Here is a 26934-nt window from a genome sequence, read left to right on the forward strand (position 1 = left end):
TTAAATTTAATGCAAATTCCCTAATACATAAGAATTAGGAATTTGATTCATGAAGTTAAGGTAGTTGAACAGAATATCTAACAGAAGAAAAATACGCTGAAAATAATATGCAAGGGTAAAGGCAACTGAAACAACGATGTTACTATAACAACGAAACACAAAGACGCTACTATGTAAGGAAAATTGATAATGTGATAATTTAAGAGAATGAAATGGAATAAAAAATAAAGTAGATATAAGTTAAAATAGTTATCTAAGATAAGGACTACAATACAATTACTGGAGCAAACGGTCAACTATCACGACAAAAAAGCTAAATTCGGGGAAACAATCAACTTTGTAATAGTATAACTAACGATAAAGCTAAGCACTTTATGTTACATGAACGAAATAAAATGAGGTTATTAAAATATAAATATATATATATATATATATATATATATATATATATATATATATATATATATATATATATATATATATATAGAAATATGTACTGCTTATCACTACTCTTAATATATAGCTAGGACTAAGTGGCTATTCTAGATGCATTGCAAGGGGTTTTGCAGGTACAGGTCTGGAGCTTGGTGAGGCACGCTCCTTTCACTCCAAGAATCAGATGTAGAATAAAGAATGCCCTCCTAAACCTGAATGATCATCCCCTAAGTAATCATTTGCCCTACTCTCTATCCTTTTGTTTATGATCCTGAGAACAACTTTAGCTGCGTAGGATTATTGTTCTGTAGTCCTCACATGATGTAGCCTTTCATCTCACAAAGTCTTCCGGCCAGATCATCATCTCAACATAATTTCTTCCTATTTCTTCCTATCTTTCATTCCCTGGAATATTTGTCTTTTTATGTGTATTTTTTTTCAAAATTTCAGAAACTTTTCTTATAATCCTGCTCATATTAGTTCATCCGCCTACTCATACCATCACTCAAATACTGAATACCCTCAGTCATTAATTGTCCAATATGCTTGTCCATTTTGATTCCTTGTCCCTTTTTCTAACACCCAAGGTTTTTACGCTGCCCAGTATATCTGTTCATAATTTGATTGTTTGGTGCTAGCCGCCTCTTCCCACCTTTGTGCTTCACCCACACTGCCCCAAAAAACTGCCCTTCTTCTTCAAGAAGTTCTCTCAGGTTTCCCGTGTACTGCAACCTGACCCGGTGGGAAACCCGAGAGAACGTCTTGAATACCATATGCCGGGAAAACCTGAGAGCCTTCATTGCCCTTCTTCATTCACATCCCCTTAAAAAGGATTCATAAATTATCCAGAAACTTCCAAAACAGAAAAAAACCATAAATAATGATACATTTCATAATGTTTGCAGGGGAAAAAGGAGATAAGGCATTGCCCACCCACCAAGGCCAAGCTTCTTGGCAAAAGGGGAGCGCAGCACGGGCCCCAGCTGAAGAGGGTCACCAGCGAGCACCACCTGGGTGGTGGCAGCACCCTCTGGAAGCATCCCTGCAATCGAGATGAGTGACTCCGGCTCCAGTCCCTGGGCGCACTCATCGATGATTATGTGCGAGAAGTGCCCTCTTGGAATGCCCAAGGTCACCAAACTGCAAATAGAGGTGGGTGCACATCAATGGCAGACCAATTGAAGTCATTCGCGCAGACTCAAGATGTCCACGCTTGGTCCAAGAGACACACCTGCATTTTTAACGAGCATTTTCAGCAGTGTGGGTGACTGCAATTCTGAATCAAAGAATGAAATAATACATTCACCGCCATCCCCCCACAACAGGGCAACGCCCACATTTGATTTGCACATTGGTAGTGCAGTGACTCCTCAAAGGTATCAACCTGATCCAGATGGAACATCTTACTAATGCCAGGCCCATGCGGGCACTCAATGCAGAGCCCCGACTCATTGCACACATTAATTGCCAATTACTTGAACAGCAGCTGCTCCGGTCTCAGCTTAGCTAGAGCAAAAACATTCATTTAAATAATATGTAGCATACACATTAGCTAAATTTATGAAGAAAAAACTAAGATTAACTTATGTGAGATTATCATTTGCTGCAAATGGTATAATTCTGAAAAATATCAATCAACCTGATCCGATGGACTATAACCTTTTCGTCATCACACAAAATCCTTGCAAAGTGGAACCAACAGCAACAGCAAAGAGACAAGAGGAATGAACCAATCAGATTACGAACTTGGAATGCTAACACCATGTTAAGGCTGACATGTTAAGGAATATACAAAATGTAAAATAGGAGTTGGAGATAGGAAATGTACATATTTTAGGGGTTTGCAAAGTGTTGCTGGGATTACCAGAGCAACTAAATAGTTATACTAAATAATAATTATATTTTATATGCCTTTAATTAGCACAGTATTGGCTATATACATAATACAAGTATCAATTACCTGATTAATTTAAGTATTAATTACTAAGTTGTCAAAAATTCAACTGGTCACCCAATATGTGAAGTATGTGCGAGGTGATTGGCTTGGATCATGGGACTAATGCAGCAATAGTTGCAGGGTAACATGCAGTGGTGAGGAAGAGAGAGCCAACAAAGGAGTTGGCAACAAGAGTAGTGTTGATCCAAAAGGTATGAAGAAATGTGAACAGGATAGAGCAGGGGAATGAGGTCATAAACGCAGTGAGCCCCAACGCTTGGCTCTCATCCAGATCTACACACATCAGGGGGATTACATTTCCTTTTTCCTCAAAGACAATTGGAGAGCTATCTTTAAGCTCATGATAGTATCAGATAAAGGTAAAATCCATGAATTTTTATAAATGACTGCAAATATTTGACTTAAATATTAAATTAAAGGTGAGGTTATTATTAGGTGAGGGAGGACTCCGAAGGAATTTGCACTTCCAAACAATTGGTTTAATGATTTTAGGGCAACTGAACCCATCGTTGACAGCATTCCCAGATCACAAGGAATAAAAATGATGTATTTAATCCTTTACTATGGCATCCAAAAACAAGAAAAGTAAATGCCAGGAGGAGAAAAAAATATTTTGGATTGAATGAGAGCAAGATTTCATTTTTTTTATAACAAAGGAAAACCATTTTGCCTTACATGCAGAGCAACGCTTGTGAACTATGAAGTAATTTAAAACTAATCCTTCGGACTATAGCAACTTAAAACACCATTATGAATAAAATCATTCATTCATCATTCAGAATTTCCGACAGAATATACACAAAAATCAGAATTTCAGGTAAAAAAGCTTAATTCCTAGAAGTCAGAACTGTAAAACCCTGTCATCTAACAGTATCAAAGTTAATGATGCAACCTAAGATTTTATTAATATCTAGAAACATTGCTTGTACTAAGCATCCACATGGCGAAGGAAAATTATTATGGAATCTGTATATGAAGTTCACCTTTCAGATATAAATAATATAAAGCTTCATAAATCAGTATCTCAAGTTCCGGTTTCATATCACACAATAGAATGATGTGCTATTGACATCAGCAGATATAAAGGGTTGAAACTGAAACATGATTATCAGCAGAATCCAGTTTGAATCTTGATGAATCCACCGATATTCATGACATTGCAGCTGGTTGTGTTTGTTCATTATTTTTCACCATAGGTAATTATGAAATAAGAGTTGTTTATTTTGAAGGCACTCAAAAGTTTCAACTCGTGGTGCTGATATCAGGAATGTACTTCATACAATAACGTTCAAATTCGATGTACCTTTAAACCAACTTATTCAAATAAGAGGGCAGGCTGAAAACTAATGCACACATGCTTGTAGACCACAAACAAAATGACCTTCAGAAGCACTCCTGGTGGCATGCGGAAGTAACATTCCCCCTAAACACGCATGCACAGGTTTGAGGTTGTTACATTCATTGAGTGTATTTTGACTAGTGGAAGTATGGAGACGTGTCCTAGTGCTATGTCAACGCAAGTTAAACAGCGTGACTTAAAAGGTGACACCCACTGAGTTTCATTGTCATTTAAAGGCTGTTTAAGGTGACAATGCTCTTGACAGGTCTATTGTAAATCAATGGATAGTAAATTTCATGGTTGCGAGCCTGAAAAAGCCATAATTGTTGATGAAACACACAGCAGATGTCCGATCACTGAAGATTTGATTCAAAGTGACCAGGGAATAACTCAAAAGCATATAATAAACCTCCGATGCCAAGTTTGTTGTGTTAAAGGCAGCCTGGCGCCAGTAATCTTGCAACATGACAACGCTCGTCCACACCCCTCGCTCGCAACTGGAGAGGCTCTGCGAAACCTGAAATTCCAACCGATTCCACACCCTCCTTATTCCCCCGATCTTGCGCCTTGCGGTATTTATTTTTTTCCTCAACTCAAGAGACACCTCGAAGGGTAATCATTACACCTCGGACGATGAGGTGAAGGCAGCTGTCAAGTCAAATGGATTCGAGAAAAGTCGGAAGAGTCTTTCAGTGACGGAATGAAAAAACTTGTTACACGTTGGGAGAAATTTGTTAGCCTCAACGGTGACTGTATTGAAAAATAAATATGTGATAATGAAACTTCAGAATTTCACTTTAATGTAGTTTTTGCCTGGTCTTGCTATTTGTTTTTGGTTGAGCTCTACAAGAACGTATGCATTACTTTTCAATCCACCCACATAGCAACACACGGTCCACCTTCAACATTAGAATTAAATGTGGGTCTCATTGAACTTGGAGAGTGATCCTAGAAATTCCAGGATTATCCATCTTCATTTCATATTTTAACTTAGTATCTGGTATCTAAACACTTCAAACATGAAGATGTTGCTAAAACAGATGCCTCACCTGCTCGTAGAAGGAAAAAGTATGATGTAAAATTTCTAACAAGAATGGTCCAATTCAGTACACGTACAGACACACACACAACAAATCTTTTTTTAGCGACAATTTATACGCATGCATTCAGGTGAAATGCAGGGTTTGGCTCAAAAAAAATATGGAACATATCGGGGGTTGGGGGAAATAATTTTTCCGTCAAATAATATACAAGAATTACTTCAAAAGAGCATCCTTGCGCATCTACACACCCATGCCAGCGCCTCTGCCGGTAACTGTATGCTTCCTGGAATGTATCAATGGGAGCTTCATTCAGGCACCTCTTCACCGGCCCTTTTAATGTTTTCCGACTTTGGTAACAATGTACTGCAGTTTCCAAAATATGTCACTCTTCTACTAACATTCTGATACTCGGGCATCAATAGGAATTGAGTCCATCCCTTGCGTTTTGCAAATTTTTGCTGCACTGCATTGTTGATGGACGTCCTCACCATCAACATCCTCTCTACCCTCCTCCCAGAACATCTTGTGCCGGCGGATAACATTTCTTGGGATGTTGCTTTATCTGCGCAACAGTGGTAGCAGTTACTAGGAGAAGCAACCAACAGCCAAGGTCATTTTCACCAGAAGGTACGGATGGGAAAGGAGGAAGGGTAGAGAGAAACCCAGCATTGGCATTGGCCTGCTCTCAATGAAAGGTGCCAAGGGGTCATACACAATGTATTGTCCCACCCGACGGATGGCATACTAACTCAAAGTGCTCTCCACAAAGCACCTCAAGCAGGGATCAATATACCACTGAAAAAGATCTGCCTCCACCAGGATTCAAACCCGGAACTCCGGGTGGGAAAGCAGTACGTTAGCCACAGAACCATCCTGATCCCCCTTGCTCTGTGTAAGCATCCTAAACCATGGCCATGGTCCCCAGACCTGATTTTCTGAGCTTAACCAAAAAGACCTTTCTACTTATTTTTGAGACAGACCCTAAATACCAAAATTCATGTGAATCCAAAAACACTTCCAAGGTTGAGAGAATCTTACCGTCCAGATGTTACCATTGTGACTGCCACTACTCTTGGTTTCAAAAGGTCCTTCACAGGAGGAATTTCAAAGCTTCCAGATGTAGCTCTGTAGTTGCAGCTTTTCTGTAATATCTCCGGAACCTGGCACCTGTCAGAGAAATGAGTGTTCCCTTATTTCCTGACAAAATTGTAATTGAATGAAAAGACAATGAAATACGAAAGCAGTCAATATCCTGAGAGTGAAAATTGCACCCTGTGGTGAATTTCAGTTTTGTGGAAAAGGGTCAGTATACATGAAAGGAATCAGCCAAAACAAATGGCTGATACTGCCAAACCTTCCACTTATGTCAAGCCTTTCTTTTGAATGAGCATCATCATGGTGATGCATGCATTTGTCACATATTTGTGTTTCTGCAGCAGCCAATTCTGTCACACTTTCAGGATTCTGTAGTTCATTGACATTGGTTGATCTGGTCATTCACTCAATCAATCACAACAGTTCTCGACAAGAAAAATTACGATGGTTACTCCATGGTAGGCACAAAAATCATTTAGGATCTCATGTTGTCACTCTGCACAATCGCCCCTTCAGCCCAACCTGGAGTGTTTTCCCTCCACTATTGTCCCTTTGTATGTAAAAGATTATAGTTAGCAATTATACTGGGACACTAATATAAGGCGTTGCTGCATGTAGGACCTAAGACATTTCATTAACTAATTCTTTAGTTATTTATCTATATGCTTAAATTTGCCAACAGATGCTGCCATGGATATCACCGATCCCATCTGTTCTCTCATCCCAGACCTCTCCAGAGGACTTGAGTGACGGCAACTGAACGATTGCCTGGGTGCGTTTAAGTTATTTTGGAGGGGCAGGTTGGCAAGCTAATGGTGCGAGTACACTTAAGCCATGGCTTCCAAACATTATGAAACTTAGTTTCAGTGAAATGGTGCCATGGACTTCTTGAGCAGCATTTTCCCTGAGATATCTGATTTCCCAACTGGGCAACATCCGATTGCCATTGGATCAAACACTTCTCAACTCGCAATGAATTACTCAGCAGTTGCCTGATAGCTATAATGCGATCCATGTTTCACTGCAGCGCAGCATCATCAAGCCCCCGATGACACCGCACCAGCCTGGGTCGCATTCCAGTTTATTTTCCATGAGCTTTTACAAAGTGTTATTTTGAAACTATTCATCATGGAACAACTCCACAAAATTAAACCTCAAACAATTAATTATACTGAAAGCTATTTTTTGAACGAGGAAACAATCCACGAGTGAATCTAGGAATCAGACAAATCAAAATATAAAGGAAATGAGTTGGCAGAGTTCATTGCGACTGGGGTTCTCAAGCAGGGCTCGCAGGAAAAACCACAAGATGAGAATTTGAATGGCATTATTTCATAATAATAGCATACAATAAAAGGTTAAAACTTATTTCCATGAGCTTTGTTGCTGCACCAACTTCGGGAAGAGAGTAAACCCTCACTAATGCAGACACTACAAGGACATCGGTTTAAGAGCAATGCAGATTAACTGGGGATTTCACACGTCACCCCACAGTGTTTTTAACCACCAATCATGCGTGCCCTTACTCACCAATGACTTTATACGTATGGTTAAGAGTGGGTGACAAGTGTAAAAACATCTTATGTCAAGTAGGCAAATTCCTAATTGAATTAAATACATCGCAGACTGCCCTCAGAAATTAGCTAAGTATTCTTCTTGGTAACAACGACCCACAGTGACTGTGTATTATTAGATACATTATCTTTGATTTACTTGATCTATTTACGTACATTATGTGATTTGATCAGGTTCTCATTCAATAAATTGCAGTTTAGTTTGAAAAATTGCACTTGCTTCCTTTTACAAATTTTACTAGTGTTAAATGCAATTCTCGGTCAACTCTGTTCTCAGGCATTCTTAAATTATACCAATCACTAAAGGAATTATTAATGTAACTTATCTTGCTGAAATAATTTAAGATATTAGAGCTCATGTTTTTCTTAGTGACAACATTATACCGTCAATAACAATTGAATTCTGCTACATTTTATTGACTGAGTGGGATTTCAATACACAGATGAGTTGACCAAGTCAATAGATGTTGACAGATGAATAATGCTGAGTGCGCTTGCTCTCATTCCCGTGGTCATTGCGGCAGAATTTGACTGCAGTGGGTCACCCCCCCTCAATGAGCACCCTAATTGAGGATAAATTTGCATAACGATCAAAAGCACTATTGGTGATTTTTGTGAGCAAAGAGTAATAACCTTTCAGAGATGTCTCCAAAGAATAAGCAGCTAGCCAAGCAGACGCTTTCCACAATCGTGGCTCTTTGGGGCAACCGTTTTAAGGCAATGATTATTCAGTATATACTGTGTGCAAACTTGCAATTTGTGTCAAACTTGTAAGCAAAACATATTTCCTGGCAAAGCATTTCAGTGCAGCCATATTGGGTGGCAGAGAAGATCAATAGTCTCAATATAACCCCAAAATTACACCCACACTACATGCCAGGACTCAGTACAGAAGAAATGAGAGTGACGGATTAGATGTGAGTTTCCTCCAATGATCCTGCCCCCAATGGCATCCAGCGCACGCACAGAAGAGGCTTACCATTCCCTGCATGGTGAGTAGAGTCTCAGCAGTTGGGAAGGAGGCAAGTGGTTCAATATCCTGGAGGAAACCACATCAGCAGCCGCATTGGAAGGGGCAGCCACAAGCACGTGGGCATTCTCATCTCGTGACAGCACCTACAACACACAATAATTACATTATTTAGACATACATGGACATATTATTATTATTATTAGGTCATCTACCTGTTAAGGTAAATTTTTGGATGGACAAAGCTACTAAATGAAACATTTTGTGACTCCTAACAAAACAAAAAATCCAGCATCCTACTGTACATCAGGTCCCTCTTCATCTCTGAGTACTTTCTTCCTCCCTTCATCCCATCCAACATCCCTATCCTGTTCCTTCCCTTTCCTCGTTTGCCTAACATTCTCCCCTCAATTACAGTCTTCAACATCCCACTGACGGTCAACTACCCCTTCATCCACTTTTCCAGCCTCCATAGGATTTCTCCCAACAAACCCCTCCCTTTGCCCACCATACCAAGTACTTCCTCATTTGTTTTCTTCTCGGTCCATTTCACCTTCTCCATTCTTAACCACACCCATATTCCAAAAGCCCCCAGTCAATGTCTATCCTCCTGCTTCAACGACCACTTTTCCGCGCCATACATGAAACTAGATTTTTCTATAATTAATGGTTTCTGGCGTAACTTTATGGAACTGATTCATTATAAATAAATGAAAGGACTAACTTTGTAGTTCGACACAAAAACGATTTATTCACACGACCCGGGTTTCGAAGTAAAACTTCATCATCAGGTGAGCTCTCTACATTTGCAGCCCTTCTTATATATACAGCCAGGGCGGGGGTGGGGTTGAGATAATCAGGAAGGTTTGGGAGGGGTAAAGTCAGGATTGGTTTGCGTGCCGGAGGGGAGGGCAGTTTGGCGTCCCCTCCGCGATGTTGGTGGAATGTGGAGCGGGAGGGAGAAGTCTACATTGTAGAGCTCTCGTGAGTCAGCGGATTAGAGAGGGTTAGATGAAGGGGAGGGGGGGGTGTCATCGGCCACCGTGAGGATTGGGACTTTAAGGAGGGGAGAGTGGGAGGCATACAGAAATTCATTAACAATATTTTCATTTAAACAAACACTATTTAAAATTTCTAAATGTTCTAAGGCGTCTAATCTATAGCCTTTGCTTTCAACATGTAAAATTTTGAAATCAAAATCACTTTTATGGTTATTATCAATCAAATGCTTTGCGAATTGAGAGTTCATCTTTTTATTTCTTGCACATGCTTGATGCTCCTTCACTCGTTCTTGGAATTTCCTCCCTGTCTGTCCGATGTATATTGCTCCGCAATCGCACTTCAGCTTATATACTCCACTCTTTTCTTTATATGGGATTCTGTCCTTTGTGTGGGAGAGCAGGCCCCTGAGGCTTGATTTGTTATAATGGGCTATCTTAATTCTACATTTTGGAAGTTTCTTACATACTTTTTGTGAAAAATCGTCTAAATAAAGGATTCTGCGCCACTTGGCTGCGGGGTCCTGTGGCGGTTCGGTACTGTAAATATCTTTCAATGCCATTTTATTCAGTTTTTTGCGGTATAGTTTCTCTACTAGCTCCTCATCGTAGCCGTTGTTTCTTGCAATCAATTTAATCGTGGTAAGTTCTTTTTTGACGTTGTTTTGCGACATTGGGACGTTCACCAACCGGTGTATCATTGAATGGAAGGCGGAGAGTTTTTGCAAGAAGCAATGTCTTGACTTGAAATGGATAACTTGAACTGTGTACGAGTTTTTCCGAAAGATAGAGAAATCAAGCCGGTTGTTTAATTTTGAAATTTTTAAATCAAGAAAATTCAGTGAATTATTTTCTTCTACTTCACAGGTGAATTTTAGGTTTTCGTTCAAAGAATTTAAATGTGTAAGAAATAGCTGAAGTTGCCTTTTGGAGCCTCTCCACACACCTTACCCGCCTTATCTCTAATTGCTATCATTGATAGCAGTTAGAGATAAGGCGGGTAAAGTAATAGTTGACGCAGGAAAGATCCAGGAGAGATGGAAGGAGTATATAGAAGAACTGTATAGTAAAGAACTCAGACCAACAAAGTTAGACATTGAAAAAGAAAATGACATAGAGGAAGACAGCTTAGGTCCAGGCATACTAGACAATGAGATACAAAGGGCATTAAGGGAGATGAAACTAAATAAGGCCGTGGGGGTAGATAACATTCCCGTGGAACTTTTAAAATGCTTAGGAAAATGTGGGAGGAAGAGGCTATATGGGCTGATCCGTAGTATTTATGAGGAGGGAATCTGGCCGGAAGACTTTGTGAGATCAGATTTAGTTCCTATTCCGAAAAAGGTAAAGGCCACATCATGTGAGGACTATAGGACAATTAGTTTGATATCCCACGCAGCTAAAGTTGTTCTCAGGATCATAAACAAAAGGATAGAGAGTATGGCAAATGATTACTTAGGGGATGATCAGTTTGGGTTCAGGAAGGGGAGAGGTGTGCGTGATGCCATTGCAGTAATGAGATTATTAATCGAGAGGAATATAGAACACAACCAGGAGGTATTTGCCTGTTTCGTAGATTTCGAAAAAGCATTTGATAGAGTGAATTGGGAAAAATTAATGAGTATATTGCAGAAAATAGGAATAGATTTGAGGGAAAGGAGGCTAATCCGCAACCTGTACATGTCTCAGACTGCTCAGGTGCGGGTGGGAAACGGGGAGTCAGGATGGGCAGTGTTAGGAAGGGGTGTAAGGCAGGGTTGCCCATTATCACCGTTGATGTTCAACCTGTATGCAGAGGATATGATCAAAGAGGCATGGGAAGAACTCGAGGTAGGAATGAAAGTGGGCGGGGAATTCGTAAAATCAGTTAGGTTTGCTGATGACCAAGCTTTAGTTTGTCAGTCAGCCAAGGGGCTGCAAGCATTGCTGAGTGAATTGGAAATTCAGTGCGACAGGTATGGGATGAGAATCAATATTAATAAAACAAAGGTTATGCGATTTTCTAGAAAGAAAAAGGCCAAGCTTAACATTAAAATAGGAGGGCAAAAACTGGAGCAGGTAGAACAGTTTACGTATCTCGGTAGTGTCTTGGACCAACACGGTCAAAGTAGTAGGGACGTAAGGAGACGAATTGCGCTAGGCAAAGAGGCTTTCACAAGGAGGAGGGAGTTGATGACAGGGACTTTGAGTAAGGATGTTAACAAAAGACTCGTAAAAACTTTGATATGGAGCGTAGCTATGTACGGTGCGGAAACGTGGTCATTGAAGCAGGAGGATAGATGTAGACTTGAGGCTTTTGAAATGTGGGTGTGGAGAAGAATGGAGAAGGTGAGATGGACGGAGAAGAAAACGAATGAGGAAGTACTTGGTATGGTGGGCGAAGAGAGGGGTTTGTTGGGAGCAATCCTATGGAGGCAGGAAAAGTGGATGAAGGGGGTTTTGACCGGCAGTGGGATGTTGAAGACTGATAGAGGGGAGAATGTTGGGCAAAAGAGGAAAGGAAAGGAACAGGATAGGGATGTTGGACGGGATGAAGGGAGGAAGAAAGTACTCAGAGATGAAGAGGGACCTGATATAGAGTAGGATGATGGATTTTGTGTTTTGTTAGGAGTAATAAAGTATTTGTTTGGTAGTTGTGTCCATCCAAAAACCTACCTTAACCGGTAGATTACCATAAATATATATATATATATATATATATATATATATATATATATATATATATATATATATATGTAGGTATATATATATGTAGGTATATATATATGTAGGTATATATATATGTAGGTATATATATATGTAGGTATATATATATGTAGGTATATATATATGTAGGTATATATATAGGTATATATATATATATAGGTATATATATATATAGTTATATATATATATATATATGTATATATGTATATATATATGTATATATATATGTATATATATGTATATATATATATATATATATATATATATATATATATATATATATATATATATATATATATATATATATATATATACACACACACACACACACACACACACATATTTATTTATTTATATTTATATATACACATTAAATTAAAATTCTTTAAATAATTGCTTTAAAACTTTTAGTACCTACCTGTAAGATGGCTTCCACAATTGTCACAGTTTTCCCAGTTCCTGGGGGACCAAACAGCAGGTATGGAGCTGGTTTCGAGCTGCCATTTACGATATTTATAACAGCTTCTCGCTGCCTTGCATTTGTTGCGACATTCCGATTGTACCAACTATAAAAAAAATAGAATCAATCACTCGGATGAAGACTGAGTTATTAGTTACCCTGATGTATCTAATTTTATACATTCAGACTAAAAACCCTTATATAGGGGTTACATATATGTACACACACACACACACACGGGATCTTTCCAGGCAGATGCTCTAACAACTTGAACTATCGAGGAAACATAATATAAACTGAGATCTACGGGTCTTATATGTCACAAAGTGCCCCGATTCTTTGGCCGAGAGATGGTGCCAGGGGGCTGTGTCACCCACCAAAGGAGAAATAGACACCATACAAGAGAAAAGGACAGTGGTTAAGCAATCATACAACATCATATAGAATAGAAACAGCGCATTTCATAGCACCCTTCGCGAGAGGAAAGAGATGAGCCACATTGGCCAAATACACATTCAAACACGAAATCCCGCCATATGGCAAACAAATATTCATTCACATGGAAATAGATGTAAGGAAAAGGAATAGAAACACATAGAAAGGATGAACACGTGTTCGGTGAAACATACGACCCGCAGCGCAAGCACTGTCACAGAGACTGTACCATGGGCAAGGCCGTCGTCTATCGAAAAGTAAGGGAAAGAGGCAGGATGGACAGTCGGAAAACTCGTAACCCAGGAAGATCCATCGTCCAACGGTAAGGGATAAAGGCTGGGTGGTCGCAGTCAGGAAACCAGGTATCCTAAGCAGGGCCATCGTCCGTTGGAGAGTCAGCAATAGGACACGCTGTTGCGACAAGCACAAAACAGCCGAAGTCTCAGATCCTACCCCTCAATACCATGTCACCAACTGACTGCTTTTCACTCCATGACCAGGGCTTTTATACCCAACTTATGAGCCAGGGAAGGAGTACTATGTTGCATACTGGTGACATTGTGTCTTTAGTCACTTGGGAGATTCGGAGGAGCCAGGGAAGGAGTACTATGTTGCATACTTGTGACATTCCACACCAGCAAGCAGATGTATAAAAATGGTCTCTTCCCTCAGTGCTCATAAGCGCTCACTGAGTGTTGATGATCACCTGCGAGTGAGGGCCACCTCTTCCTTCCATTGGGCCACAACAACAAACTGAAGGCGTCTCAACACGGCTCAGCCCTTCAACCTCCCTACCTCGCCCTACGAATGCATTCCAATTATAGCACTCTTGTCAACTGAAACATTTTTCTCAGAGGAGTAAACTTCCCCCCACCCCCTCCCACTTGTAAGCTCACCCAAACACCATTGGTAGTAATGAGAATCTGATGTTTGCCAAGCACCTTTGTGTGGGCAGGGAGATCTAATTATATCAAGCTTCCACTGCATTTCCATTATCACTTAGAAAGGAATATAATATTAGAATAAACGCAGGTAAATAATAAAATTGTCAAAGACATGATATACTCCATTCAATTATATGTATATATTATATTATATGAATATATTAGACCTGATGATGATGTAATACATCAAAACCTGGTCGTAAAATGTAAAAATTTTATCAAGAGGAAAAGTGCTTTGATCAGTTATTCATTATTCTGATCAATAATTAGATGATCTGGGAAAAACCTAGATCATGGTTTAATTTTAAACAAATTAACAATATAGCCTAAACGAAAGGTTTGCATGAGACAGATCGAGAACTCAATACACTTGTGTGTTTGTAATTGTTGAATGTAATGAACAAGGGTTGAAGGGACAATGAAGTCTCATTTGCGTCCCAATAAAGTCATTAAATAAATAAATAATTAACATTAGGATCACTGGAGACAATGCTTATGGCTATGCACTCACGAAATTTCAGTTGGATTGGCAGTGGAATAAAGGTCATATTTTGTGGGGAAACAAATGAGCGGGAGGAGGCCATTCCTCGCTGCCATTTCAAGGGCTCGGTGCTGAAGATTGTGCGGGTTACGGGAGAAGCTGAACCGAACGCTCACCCGCATGTTGCTGATGAAGAGCCTCATGAACCTGGAAAGAGGAGAGTGCAATTTAAAGATTACTTTGGAGCCTCTGCACATTTCTCAACTTTGTCCCCCCACCACAGTTCATTCAGATACCCCTCATGATAACCGTGAGAACTATTCAGGATGCCAGTGGAGTTGGAACGATGCAAGACCGCTCCCCCTCTTGCATGGCTCATTCAACTTCTGCTTCCAGCTGGGTATATTGCGAGACACACTGTAAGTTCAAAGATGATTGACGGAATTTTCAAGAGAGGGCAAGTGATGGGATAATAAAGGTGAAGTATTTCAGGGCATCTGTCATACCCCCCCTTAAATCCCGTCCATGTGATCAAAAATGCCTAGGAAAGCTATCATTGGTTTCTCACGCTATTTCATTTCAAGGATGGAACTTGATCTTCTGCATGATAAGGACATTGACAGATAGTAAAATGTTGTAAACCTTTCTCTTCCGGTTTGTACAGTTGAAAGAAAGCCATTTTCAGGGTAAAATACATGGCATACCTTTTAACATTTAGAGTATGGCACCGTTATCTGCATTTTTTTTAATTTTTGGAAACATCATTAAGAGCTAACACTGAGGGAATTATTTCTTCATTCTTATTTGATTTATCCCTTAAACAAAATGACAAGATAATTCATGAATGAACAAACTAAAAGGCCATCCAGTGCATCTCAAGTGATTGACACTTACTCAGGACTGAATTTGAGCAGAACTCGAGTCTCCTCCACTTTCTGGACTTTCCCTTCATACTCCACCGATTTGGCACCCTTCACTGTCACCATGATGCTGTCCCCGCGTAAAACAGATGGCCGTTTCTCTGCAAGGCCGGGAACCTTTAATTGAGCAACCAAAACAAATCAGATCTGAATCAAGATAAGAGAACAAACAGCTTGTGACTATTTTCAGTAAGTACCGATGGTTTAATTTGCACTCATCCACTATGGCAAGAATCAATCACCTGTGGGCAGAGCACAAGTTATCACTAATTCCATAAGAGGACTTCATATATATACTAAAGACTCAAATGGCATCACTGGAATACTTAAGTTATCCAACTCTTTTGAATATGTCGATTAGAAGCTATGATTGATTATAGCACCTTATATTAAGCAAAATCATTTTTTTTGGTTAGTCAAATTCACAAGGCAATAATCATTCTTATTATCCAAGTCATAGTACCCCTCATTTTTGGTATTAATGGCAAACAAATTTTGAACAATCTCTTTCCCCTTCTGAATTAATTTTTACAAAAAAAACACATTTGCACATGGAAGTATTGACTGATCTTGAAAATTGAAGGGATTGATCCGTCAGAATTTCAATTTTGGTTATTGGGGAGGAAAAATAGTTAGCACCACAACAGAAGCCCAGGGATACCCAAGATATTCTCAAGTGTTTTGGGGTCTGAAACAAAGATAGTAAGACACAATAAAATGATTTAAGTTTACCAGTTTTGCATGTGCTGACACAGGTGTAATAAATTACAAGTATTTTCTGAGCCAGGATATTCTTACTGGACACATACTTAAATAAATTATTATTGTAATCCACACAAAATTGAACAAACAGACCATAATCCATACTTGTTCCTATTCCAGTATAGAAGTGCATACAAGGTGTGCTCAAAAGGTTCCTGAACTTTCTGAATAGCGCACCTCCAGTTGGCTAACTTTTAACAAGCTGGAAGGCATTGTGTCTGTGGAAACTTCCTGAATAGCCACCTTTAACCACTTTTTTGATATCTTGTTTTATAGATTAGTTATATCTATTTAAGTGACGGGTGTTCGTGGTGTGCAGCAACACATCAGATCCATGGACATGAGCTCTTTGCAGAAGCAGTGCTATTTCGTGAAATTCCGTGCGAAATTCTGCAAATCCTTCAGGGATAAATGGCTTACGGTGAGGATGCTATGAAACAGACTGGATGTTGTGAGTGAGTGATTCCCCCAGTTTAAAAAGGGGTGGCACTCGGTGGAAGACGGCAAGTGTTCCAGAAGACCATCAACATCGACTGATTACCCCACATCCATGAAGTGAACAATCTTGTTTGAGCAAATCGATGGTTGACTATCAGGGAACTTGCACGAGAGTGTGGCATCTTGATTGGTGCGTGCTACAAAATCCTGAATGAGAAACTGAGTCAACTACCCTGGCGCAGATATAAATAGCGATCACAACCTGGTGATCACGGACAGTACTCTATCAAGCTCCCAAACCACTAGAAGATGGCTTAATTAAAGATGAGAGTATGATAGGCAAGGGCCATTGCAAAGGTCTGCAGATATTAAAAAGAGAAATTCCAGAGCGCTGTGGCAGACCTGAGAAACAACAAGGTACCAGGAGTTGGCAAAATAAACAGAGAAATAATCAAGGCAGTCGGGGTCAAAGTGAAGGATGCCCTACATGGAGTAATCAAAGATAGCCATGACAGCAGATAGATACCAGAAAACTCTGAGAAAAGTACAATGATTGCAATACTGAAATAACCAAAAACAGATAAATGCAAAGAACACAGAACATTGAGCCTGGTGACTCAAGCATCAAAAATCCTTACTCAGATAATTAGCCCAAGAATAGCAGAAAAATAGGAGGAAACCTTTCAGAAAACCAGTTCGAATTCAGGAGAAACCGAGGAGCAAGAGAGGATATTCTCAGCTTAAGAGTTCTGACTGAAAATAGAGACACGAAAACAAGCCGTTATATGCCACATTCGTGGACTTGGAGAAGGCCTTCGACAGCATTGATTGGAAAAAGATGGTCAAGATACTAGAAGTGCTTGGATTGGAGTACAACGACAGTGCTTGGATTAGAGTACAACAACAGAGGAATTATCCACAACCTCTATCAGAATCTGGTTTTAACTATCCAAACAAAAAATGGAAGAGAAATAAAAGCCAAAATAAACAAAGGAGTAAGACAAGGACGCAACCTCTCGCCAGCTATATTCAACGTATACTTGGAAGAGGCAATGAAGGCAACACAGGAATTGGGTATCAAAGGAGTCAAGGTAAATGGAGAAGAAATCAACATGCGCCGGTTTGCAGATGACATCGCATTAGTGGGAGAAACGAGAGGGGACCTGCAAGCAACTCTAAGTGCTATGGGCCAAGTACCGGGGGAATACGTATACTATGAAAATCAACTAGAAGAGAACTAAAATCCTTGTATGAGGAAGAGAGAAGCTGAATGCAGACAACAAAATTCGAGGGGTGAAACTAGAGCAAGTGGAATCCTTCATCTACCTGGGCAGCAGCATAACATGGGATGGAAGAAGTTCGAGTGGCATCAAGCAAAGAATAGCACAAGCTAAGAACGAATTCATGAAGAAGAGGCCCTTACTATGTTCAAAGAACCTAAGACTGGACACAAGGAAGCAATTCGTCCAGACTTTCGTGTGGAGCATGGCGCTCTTTAGTTCTGAGACTTGGAACATTGGAAAAGTGGACCAGCGGAGAATGGAAGCCTTTGAAGCATGGTGCTGGAGGAGAATGCTGAAGATTAAATGGGCAGACATATTAAGAAATGAGGAAGTACATAGAAGAGCAGAAGAGGATAGGACCATATGGAGGAATCTTCGGCAAAGAAGAAATAGATGGATTGGACACACATTGAGGCACAATAGATTGATTAGGAATAAAGTAGAAGGAAAAATAGGAGGGAAGATTCCACGAGGAGGACCAAGGGATATGTGCATAGGACAAATTAAGAAGGACTTAAAACAGAGAAGATATAAAGATTGAGTACCTTCTTCCTCCCTTCATCCCGTCCAACATCCCTATCCTGTTCCTTCCCTTCCCTCTTTTGCCCAACATTCTCCCCTCTATCACAGTCTTCAACATCCCACTGCCGGTCAAAACCCCCTTCATCCACTTTTCCTGCCTCCATAGGATTGCTCCCAACAAACCCCTCTCTTCGCCCACCATACCAAGTACTTCCTCGTTTGTTTTCTTCTCTGTCCATTTCACCTTCTCCATTCTTCTCCACACCCACATTTCAAAAGCCTCCAGTCTACGTCTATCCTCCTGCTTCAATGACCACGTTTCCGCGCCGTACAATGCTACACTCCATATCAAAGTTTTTACGAGTCTTTTGTTAACATCCTTACTCAAAGTCCCTGTCATCAACTCCCTCCTCCTTGTGAAAGCCTCTTTGCCTAGCGCAATTCGTCTCCTTACTTCTCTACTACTTTGACCCTGTTGGTCCAAGACACTACCGAGATACGTAAACTGTTCTACCTGCTCCAGTTTTTGCCCTCCTATTTTAATGTTAAGCTTGGCCTTTTTCTTTCTAGAAAATCGCATAACCTTTGTTTTATTAATATAGATTCTCATCCCATACCTGTCGCACTGAATTTCCAATTCACTCAGCAATGCTTGCAACCCCTTGGTTGACTGACAAACTAAAGCTTGGTCAACAGCAAACTTAACAGATTTTATGAATTACCTGCCCACTTTCATTCCCACCTCCAGTTCTTCCCATGCCTCTTTAATCATTTCCTCTACATATAGGTTGAACATCAACGGTAATAATGGGCAACCCTGCCTTACACCTCTTCCTAACACTGTCCATCCAGACTCCCCGTTCCCAACTCAAACCTGAGCAGTCTGAGACATGTACAGGTTGCGGATTAGCCTCCTTTCTCTACAATCTATTCCTATTTACTTCAATATACTCATTAGTTTTTCCCAATTCACTCTATCAAACGCTTTTTCGAAATCTACAAAACAGGCAAATACCCCTTGGTTGTACTCTATATTCCTCTCAATTAACAATATCATTACTGCAATGGCATCACGCGTACCTCTCCTGTTCCTAAACCCAAACTGATCATCCCCTAAGTAAACATTTGCCCTACTCTCTTATCCTTTTGTTTATGATCCTGAGAACAACTTAAGCTGTTTGGGATATCAAACTTATTGTCCTGTAGTCCTCACATGATGTAGCCTTCACCTCTTTTAGAATAGGAACTAAAACTGATCTCACCAAGTCTTCCAGCCTGATTCCTTCCTTACAGATACTACGAATCAGCCCAAACAGCCACTTCCTCCTACATTTTCCTGAACACTTGAGTAGTTCCACAGGATGTTATCCACCCCTATGGCCTTATTCAGTTTCACCTTTCTTAATACCCTTTCTATCTCATTCTCCCTTAATGCCCTTTCTATCTCATTGTCTAGTATGCCTGGACCTAAGCTATCTCCTTCTACGTCATATTCTTTTTCAATGTCTAACTTTGTTGGTCTAAGTTCTTTACTATACAATGAATCTAACAGTTTCAGGCTTAACTTGGTGGAATTCTTTCATGGTGAGGTGAAAGAAAGAGAAAAAACAACTTTGCACTTCCACACACTTTTTTAATATAACACGACCATGGTTTCGATGCTGCGCATCATCTTCAGGTGTAGATGATGCGCAGCATCGAAACCATGGTCGTGTTATATTAAAAAAGTGTGTGGAAGTGCAAAGTTGTTTTTTCTCTTTCTTTCACCTCACCTTTACTATACAGTTCTTCTATATACTCCTTCTATCTCTCTTGGATCTTTCCTGTGACTACTATTATCTTACCTGCCTTATCTCTACCTGTTAGCATAGATCTTCCTTTCTTACTTCCCAATAAATATTTAACTTTGCTGTACAACGCACCAATTTCAGCCTTCTTCTGCAGACTTTCCATATCCTCCCACTGCGTCTTCCACCATGCTTCTTTTGCTTTATTTGTTGCCCACCTCAATTTATTGTTTAATTCTTTGTACTTCATTTTGCCTAACTCTGTATTTAAATTTTTCCATTTTCTCTGCTCATCCATATATTTAATCATCACATCTGTGATCCATGGTTTCCTAGTCCTTTTAGCGTTAACGGTTCCAATGGTGTCTTTTGTGGCTTTCGATAACCCTTTCTTGATGCTTTCCCATTTTTCTTTGATAGTACTTAGCTCTTTATCATCCTCCATGATTTCCTTTACCGCCCGAGGTACTCCTTCCTTTTCAAACCATTTAATGCTTCTATATTCCATTTTCTAACTCGCCGCCCCTGCCTTATCTTTCTGAAACGGACCCTACATTTCATAACAACTAAATTGTGGTCAGAGTCCGCATCCCCTCCCAGGAAGCTGTGCGAATTTATCACACTGTTCCTAAACCTGTGTCTAACCAGAATATAATCTAGCTGATATCTCTCTGAGTTACCTGGCGTTTTCCATGTATACCTGCGTCTTTTGTGGTGTCTAAACTAAGTGTTGGTGATAACTAACCCCTGTCTCCTGAAGAACTCAACTGCTCTCTCCCCGTGGTCATTCCTTGTGCCTAAACTGTAGTGCCCCACCTCATCACCATCTCTTCCTTCGCCTGCCGTTGCATTCCAATCCCCCATCACTATCAAATGTTTCCCTGCAGGAACACACGCGATTATGACCTCTAATTGATTGTATATCCTATCGACCTCTTCTTCCTTATGGTTGCTCGGTGGCATGTATACCTGAATAATAACTAAGTTTGTCAGTTCTGCTTTTATCTCTACTAGTAGTATTCTATCCGTTACCTGCTCTATGTTGACTATGCTTCTTCCTACCTCTTTATTTAATACTATGGCAATCCCTCGTTGGCTCTTATCCCTGCCGCTGTATATTATTCTATAATTGTCACTACAGTAATCCCCGCTATCCTTCCATCTCACTTCGCATTGACCTAAAATATCTATTTTTCCCCTTTCTATCTCTCGCTTAATATTCTCCAGTTCCCTGTCCTCATCGTTGTCCTAACATTCCAAGTTCCAATTCTAACTAACTTGGTCTTCTCCTTCTGCGTCTTCTGTCCGGCTGCTGCCGGTTTTCCCCCGCAAGGATTTCGTGGGATGACGACTGCGGAAGCCTTGCCTCCCCTGCTGCCAGGCACGACACACGGCCGATTGGGTCGGGTCCCGTAGTTGCCAGGACTCAAAATCTCTCTAGTGACAATCATATTTATCTTGGGAATGATGATTGAGGTGGTCCTCAAGTGTTATTAACGTGACACCATCATTTACTGGCCACCCCACTGGGGTCAGATGCCATTGCAGCCGCCTCACTGAGGAACAGACACTGCATAGACTACCTTTTGTCTGGCTCCTAACCTTCGACCTATCTGGCATGGATGACCCTACCAGGAGCAATTATTATTACTTCCCCCAGCACAGCTCTAGGGGTCATCGGAACGCACAAGCCCTTCCACCACGTCAAGGTTGTAGTCCGAGGAGGGACCACACTGATTGTGATCTGTCAAGCAGTTCATGTATTCAAAGACCAATCTCACCTTTTAATTGTATAGACCTTATACTAATGAAATTTGGGAAGGAAAAAGCAAAAACCAACGGATATGAAATATAAGGCAAAAACAACTTGAAATTAATAGATATACTCTTATTAAAACAAGTGAAAAAACAGAAAACTAACCAAGTAGGCAAACACATCTCTTCATGCATGTACGAACAGAGATCTTTTGAAATATACTGAAATAATAAGAAATATGGTCTGCAGAGGAGTTTATCTAATACAATTAATATGCACTCAAAAGGAGAATATTGGGACTATATCATGAAAGAGTATGGACTAGTTACGATATGCTATCGGTCAAACTGTGGTGCCCATAACAGCAAGACATTTCAGCACCTGCTCATATCTGGGTTGGGCAAATCAGATAATTTGTAATCCTTTCAATTCCCATGAAGGCCCTCAAGAGACCTCCACAGAATTACACTACTCAACAAAGAGATTGTACTCACATCTAGTGCAATATGGCTTGCAGTATTGGTTTTCATGAGTGGGACATCGTGCAATGTATACTTCAGGATATCAACAGACATCTGATGATGCTCAATGAAGAGCAGATAAGAGAAGTATTCCTCGTAGTTGCCCACATTAAGACCTTTCTCATACATGCTCCTGAGATCAGAACAAAAAATTAGCTTTACATAAACTGAAACAATGGCTAAACATAACAATTAACCACATCAATAAACATAACACTAAACAATGACTACAAGCAAAAAATTACAAGGCAAATATAAGGATACACTTTTGACAGCAATAGAAACCTTGCTTGATGAGCACCTTAAATAGTATATTATCAGATCAATTGGATATTCATAACTGATGGTAATTTGTTTGATTGTAGCGTGCTTACTTTCCCGATTTTCTACTCATATTGGAATGGCTAACAGACTAAGGAGTGACTGAAAGGCAGGCCGTGTCCTTCTGCAACATGTGATGTAAGGATGAGGCATGGATTGTTTGGTCAGTCACGATGCCTTTCCTGAAGATACTTAACTGAAGACTTCTGCCAGTCTGCAAAACCTTCAAGTCAAGAAAGTTCATGGAGCGTTCTTCCTCCATTTCGGTCGTGAACTGGATGTCTACATTCTGTTGGTTTAAGGCTTCAATGAACAATGTCAACCATCTCACAGTGCCACTCCAGACACAAAATATGTCATCCACATAGCAGAATCATTAAAACACAAAGAAACAAAATTTAGCTACAATGGAGTTGGCTGGCCAAGGGCTTCCCTTTATTTCCATTACTAGAAGAGGTTTTTATGGACAATTTTGAATGTGAACTATTTCCTTGTGACTTGGTAGGGCTTAACTGGACTAATTAGACAATGTTGAGGACAGGAAAATTAGAGAAAATAAATCGAGAGATGGAAAGAGGAAATTTAGATCTTTTTGGTCCATGCAAAGTAAGATGGAAGGATAGCGGGGATTACTGGAGTGATAGTTACACAGTAACATACAGCCGAGGGACAAGAGTCAGACAATATTGAAGATAATATTGAATAGAAAGGAAAGAAGAAGCATACCAAACATAGATCAATTGATCAAAAGAATATTAATAGTAGAGGTAAAAGAATAAACGACGAACGAAGAAGTCAGTAGGGTATAGGATCAGTTAGAGGACATAATCACGTGTCTTCCGGCAGGGAAACATTTGATAGTGATAGTCAAAAGAAGAGACGGTGATGAGGTGAGGGACGACGGTTTAGGCACGAGGAATGACCACGGGGAGAAAGCAGTTGAGTTCTGCAGGAGACAGGGGTTGGTCATCACCAACACTTGGTTTAGACATCAAAAAAGGTGCAGGTATACATGGAAAATGCCAGGTGACTCAGAGAGATATCAGCTAGATTATATTCTGGTTAGACACTGGTTTAGGAACAGTGTGATAAATTCGCACAGCTTCCCGGGAGCATATGCCGACTCTGACCACAATTTAGTTCTTGTGAAATGCAACCTCCGTTTCAAAAAGATAAGGCAGGGGCGGCGAGTTAGAAAATGGAATGTAGAAGCATCAAATGGATTGACAAGGAAGGAGTACCAGCAGGCTGTAGAGAAAACCATGGCTGCTGATTTAGAGCTGAGTACTATCGAGGAGAAATGGGAATACATCATTACAGGGAAAGCCACAAATGGAGCCATAGGAACCATTAATGGGAAAATGACAAGGAAATCATGGATAACCGATGGAATGATTAGGAAGATCGATGAGAGAAGAAAATGGAAGAATGAAAACCCTGAGTTAGACAGAAGGAAGTACAAAGAGTTAAATAATTTAGAGATGGGTAAATATAGCAAAAGAAGCATGGTGAAAGACTGCGTGGATATGGGTAATTAGAGAGGGAAGAGTTAAATCAGTGCACGATACAAGAAGGTTAAAACACTATCAGAGAGTAAGACGGGAAGATCTGTGTTAACAGTTAATGATAATTCAGGGAACATATGTATTTTATATTTTTAAATATATGTATTTTCATCCATTTGTCTGATCTTATATTTTTCTTATATTGTAACCAGAAACATCCAGAAAATCTAATGCACCAGGAAATAGGGGCTAAGTGAAGGTACTATAATATATAAGCCATTGGGTTAATATATGCCATTAACTAACTACAATGTATTATTTTAATCAGTAACCTATGGCAAATTTGACTCCACACTCATCAGAGATCCTTCAATTGCCAATACTCATCCTTGTAATCATTCATTTTCCCATGGCTACTTCATCAGTTTAGATTAAGGAGCAAAATACATTATTCTGCTATTCATTTTGTGATAGTTCTGTGTTCTTGTAAAACAATAATTCTACACCAATTAAAAAAAATATAAAATGTACCCTGAATTCCTAAAAACACTCATATTAATCACATGGAATGAAAAAGGAGTCTCTGTACATGCACATATATCCATTAATATGTCACGAGTATATTTCCCACTTACTTTGCTTATCCATACGTTTCGATTACTTGTCCTTCATCGTGCATCCATTAACAAATGAATAATCACGAGTTTACTGCATAAAAAGTTCCTTATTAATACAAAATTATTGACTAAATATGCCCAGCAATACTGTTAACTACTACCTGCTATGGCCCACTGCCTATACCTTTTGTACGAATATTTTCATCCACTTCTTGAAAAAGTTTTTCTAGCGTTGTGATTTGCCTTTTGACAACATACAAGTATGTTTCCCAGGTTGATATCACAGGACTCAAATGTTACTAGTGATTTCTATTTCCATAACTATAAAAATATTAACATTACCTACCATAACTTTCTCCTGAGATCATCATCTCCCTTAGTCATATTTGCATTGACTTTAAATCCATTGTTGAGTACATTGCAGAGACCTTTTGGCATGGGGTAATCTTTCAGTTTGACAGCATTGGAATCACCACCACTCCTGTACAAAAACAGAACACACACACAACAACTGTAATGAAGACATGCGATTTGATTTAATTGAATCTTTGATATTAAATACTGCTGATGGGTAATTTCAATTCACGGCCTTAAGACAATTGTGTCTTGGACCTCAGCAGTTTCACTGAGTTTGCCATGCCACTGCTTTCCTTTACACTCGGTGGGGTTAAACAAATCCTTTCACGAGCGCCCACTCATCGCACAATGGCAAGGCTGCCAGATGTTTTTTAAGCTGTTTAAACTGTCATTAGGATTGGGAGGTGGGATTGTGCTCGAGAAGACCCACGCCTCAATCTCATCCCTCTTCCGCCCCACCCTCTGACCTGCTCCAAGCCATCTTCATATCACCCTCTCCCTTGGATTTAGTTTTGGCAACAGTCTCAGCAAGGGGATTGGGATTGGTGCGGTGGCTAACGTACTGGCTTCCCACTCAGAGGGCCCCGGTTCAAATCCCGGCAGTGTTGAATATTTTTCAGAGGCATCTCGATCCCTACTTGAGGTGCTTTGTGGAGGGCACTTTGAGTGATTAAGCCGTCCGTCGGATGGGACGTTAAGCTGCGGGCCCCTCTGCGCCTTTCGTAAAGAGTAGGCTAATGCCGACGCCGGGTTTCTCTCCACCCTTCATCCTTTCCTGTCCGTCCCCTATGGTGCAAATGACCTCGGCTGTCGGTCGCCTCCCCTAAATACTACTACTACAGGTCATAATGAGTGGAGCACGCCTTACCAAACGATAGATGACCGTAATGAATTTACAATTGATAGTGATGATAATGATGGTTTCATTCATACCATGAGAGTCGTGAGACAATGCCACACAATAGTAGAAAAGACGAACTGATCCTCAGTAATTCATTTTGCCAACGTGTAATGAGAGAAATTGGGCTACTGAAGATAATGGCAGAAAATGTAGACCTCTCAAACTTGCAAATGATTTCAAGCAATATTTGAGTTATTGGCCATTTTGATACATATATATTTGCAGAAAAAATTTTATAGTACCAATAAAAAAACATCACAGCTTTCAACCAGAAGGTTGGTTTTGCGTGTGAGGGCAGAGCTCACTTCATAAACCAGGCCCTACTTGGGATTTGAAATTCACTCATCAACAGGCTTTGGGAGAGTCTTTTATTCCCTAAGTGGCACCTTTGGTTTTCCAAGGGCATGCATAAAAATTTATATTTATATTTCATCATTTTCCCAATAGGATTGTTAATTATGAATAAACAGCGCTTCCTGAAACAAATAATTCTTTTATTTATCAAAATGCCACAAGTAGCAGCGCTGTGACACAGTTTGCGATATACGACCAGGGTTATTTCCGCGCGTTTTTGTAACTTATGAAGCGCAAACCAAATTAATTTGAGTCCTTCGGGCAGTAAAATGGTGCCAAAAAGTGTGACACTAAAAGAAAACAAAAAACTTTGATGATCGTAGAAAAGTAGTTAGAAACCAGGGCTCCTGTTGCAATTTAGGTGCAAGAGTTCATAATAACAAACATGCTTCTCCTCATCCGGAAAAAAGGTATAAAAGCAAGGAATTTGCTCTCAAGTTTGATGTTAACCGG

At 40.0% G+C, this 26934-nt stretch overlaps 1 protein-coding gene across 1 annotated transcript in view; it reads right to left on the reverse strand.

The window, feature by feature from the left end:
* LOC139692801 (putative helicase MOV-10) overlaps nucleotides 1–26934 on the reverse strand; it is a 93735-nt gene that overhangs the window by 30776 nt on the left and 36025 nt on the right. Inside the window, exons 8-15 of the mRNA XM_071591093.1 lie at nucleotides 25216–25350; nucleotides 22400–22559; nucleotides 15332–15474; nucleotides 14468–14644; nucleotides 12536–12683; nucleotides 8423–8559; nucleotides 5813–5941; nucleotides 1373–1575 (exon numbers count right to left, since the gene is read on the reverse strand). Coding sequence (XP_071447194.1) covers nucleotides 1373–1575; nucleotides 5813–5941; nucleotides 8423–8559; nucleotides 12536–12683; nucleotides 14468–14644; nucleotides 15332–15474; nucleotides 22400–22559; nucleotides 25216–25350 — 1232 coding nt within the window. The remainder of the gene's footprint in view (nucleotides 1–1372; nucleotides 1576–5812; nucleotides 5942–8422; nucleotides 8560–12535; nucleotides 12684–14467; nucleotides 14645–15331; nucleotides 15475–22399; nucleotides 22560–25215; nucleotides 25351–26934) is intronic.

The sequence above is a fragment of the Hetaerina americana genome, unplaced genomic scaffold (genome assembly GCF_022747635.1).
Source record: "Hetaerina americana unplaced genomic scaffold, ioHetAmer1.1.p SCAF_41, whole genome shotgun sequence".
NCBI classification, from domain to species: Eukaryota; Metazoa; Arthropoda; class Insecta; order Odonata; family Calopterygidae; genus Hetaerina; species Hetaerina americana.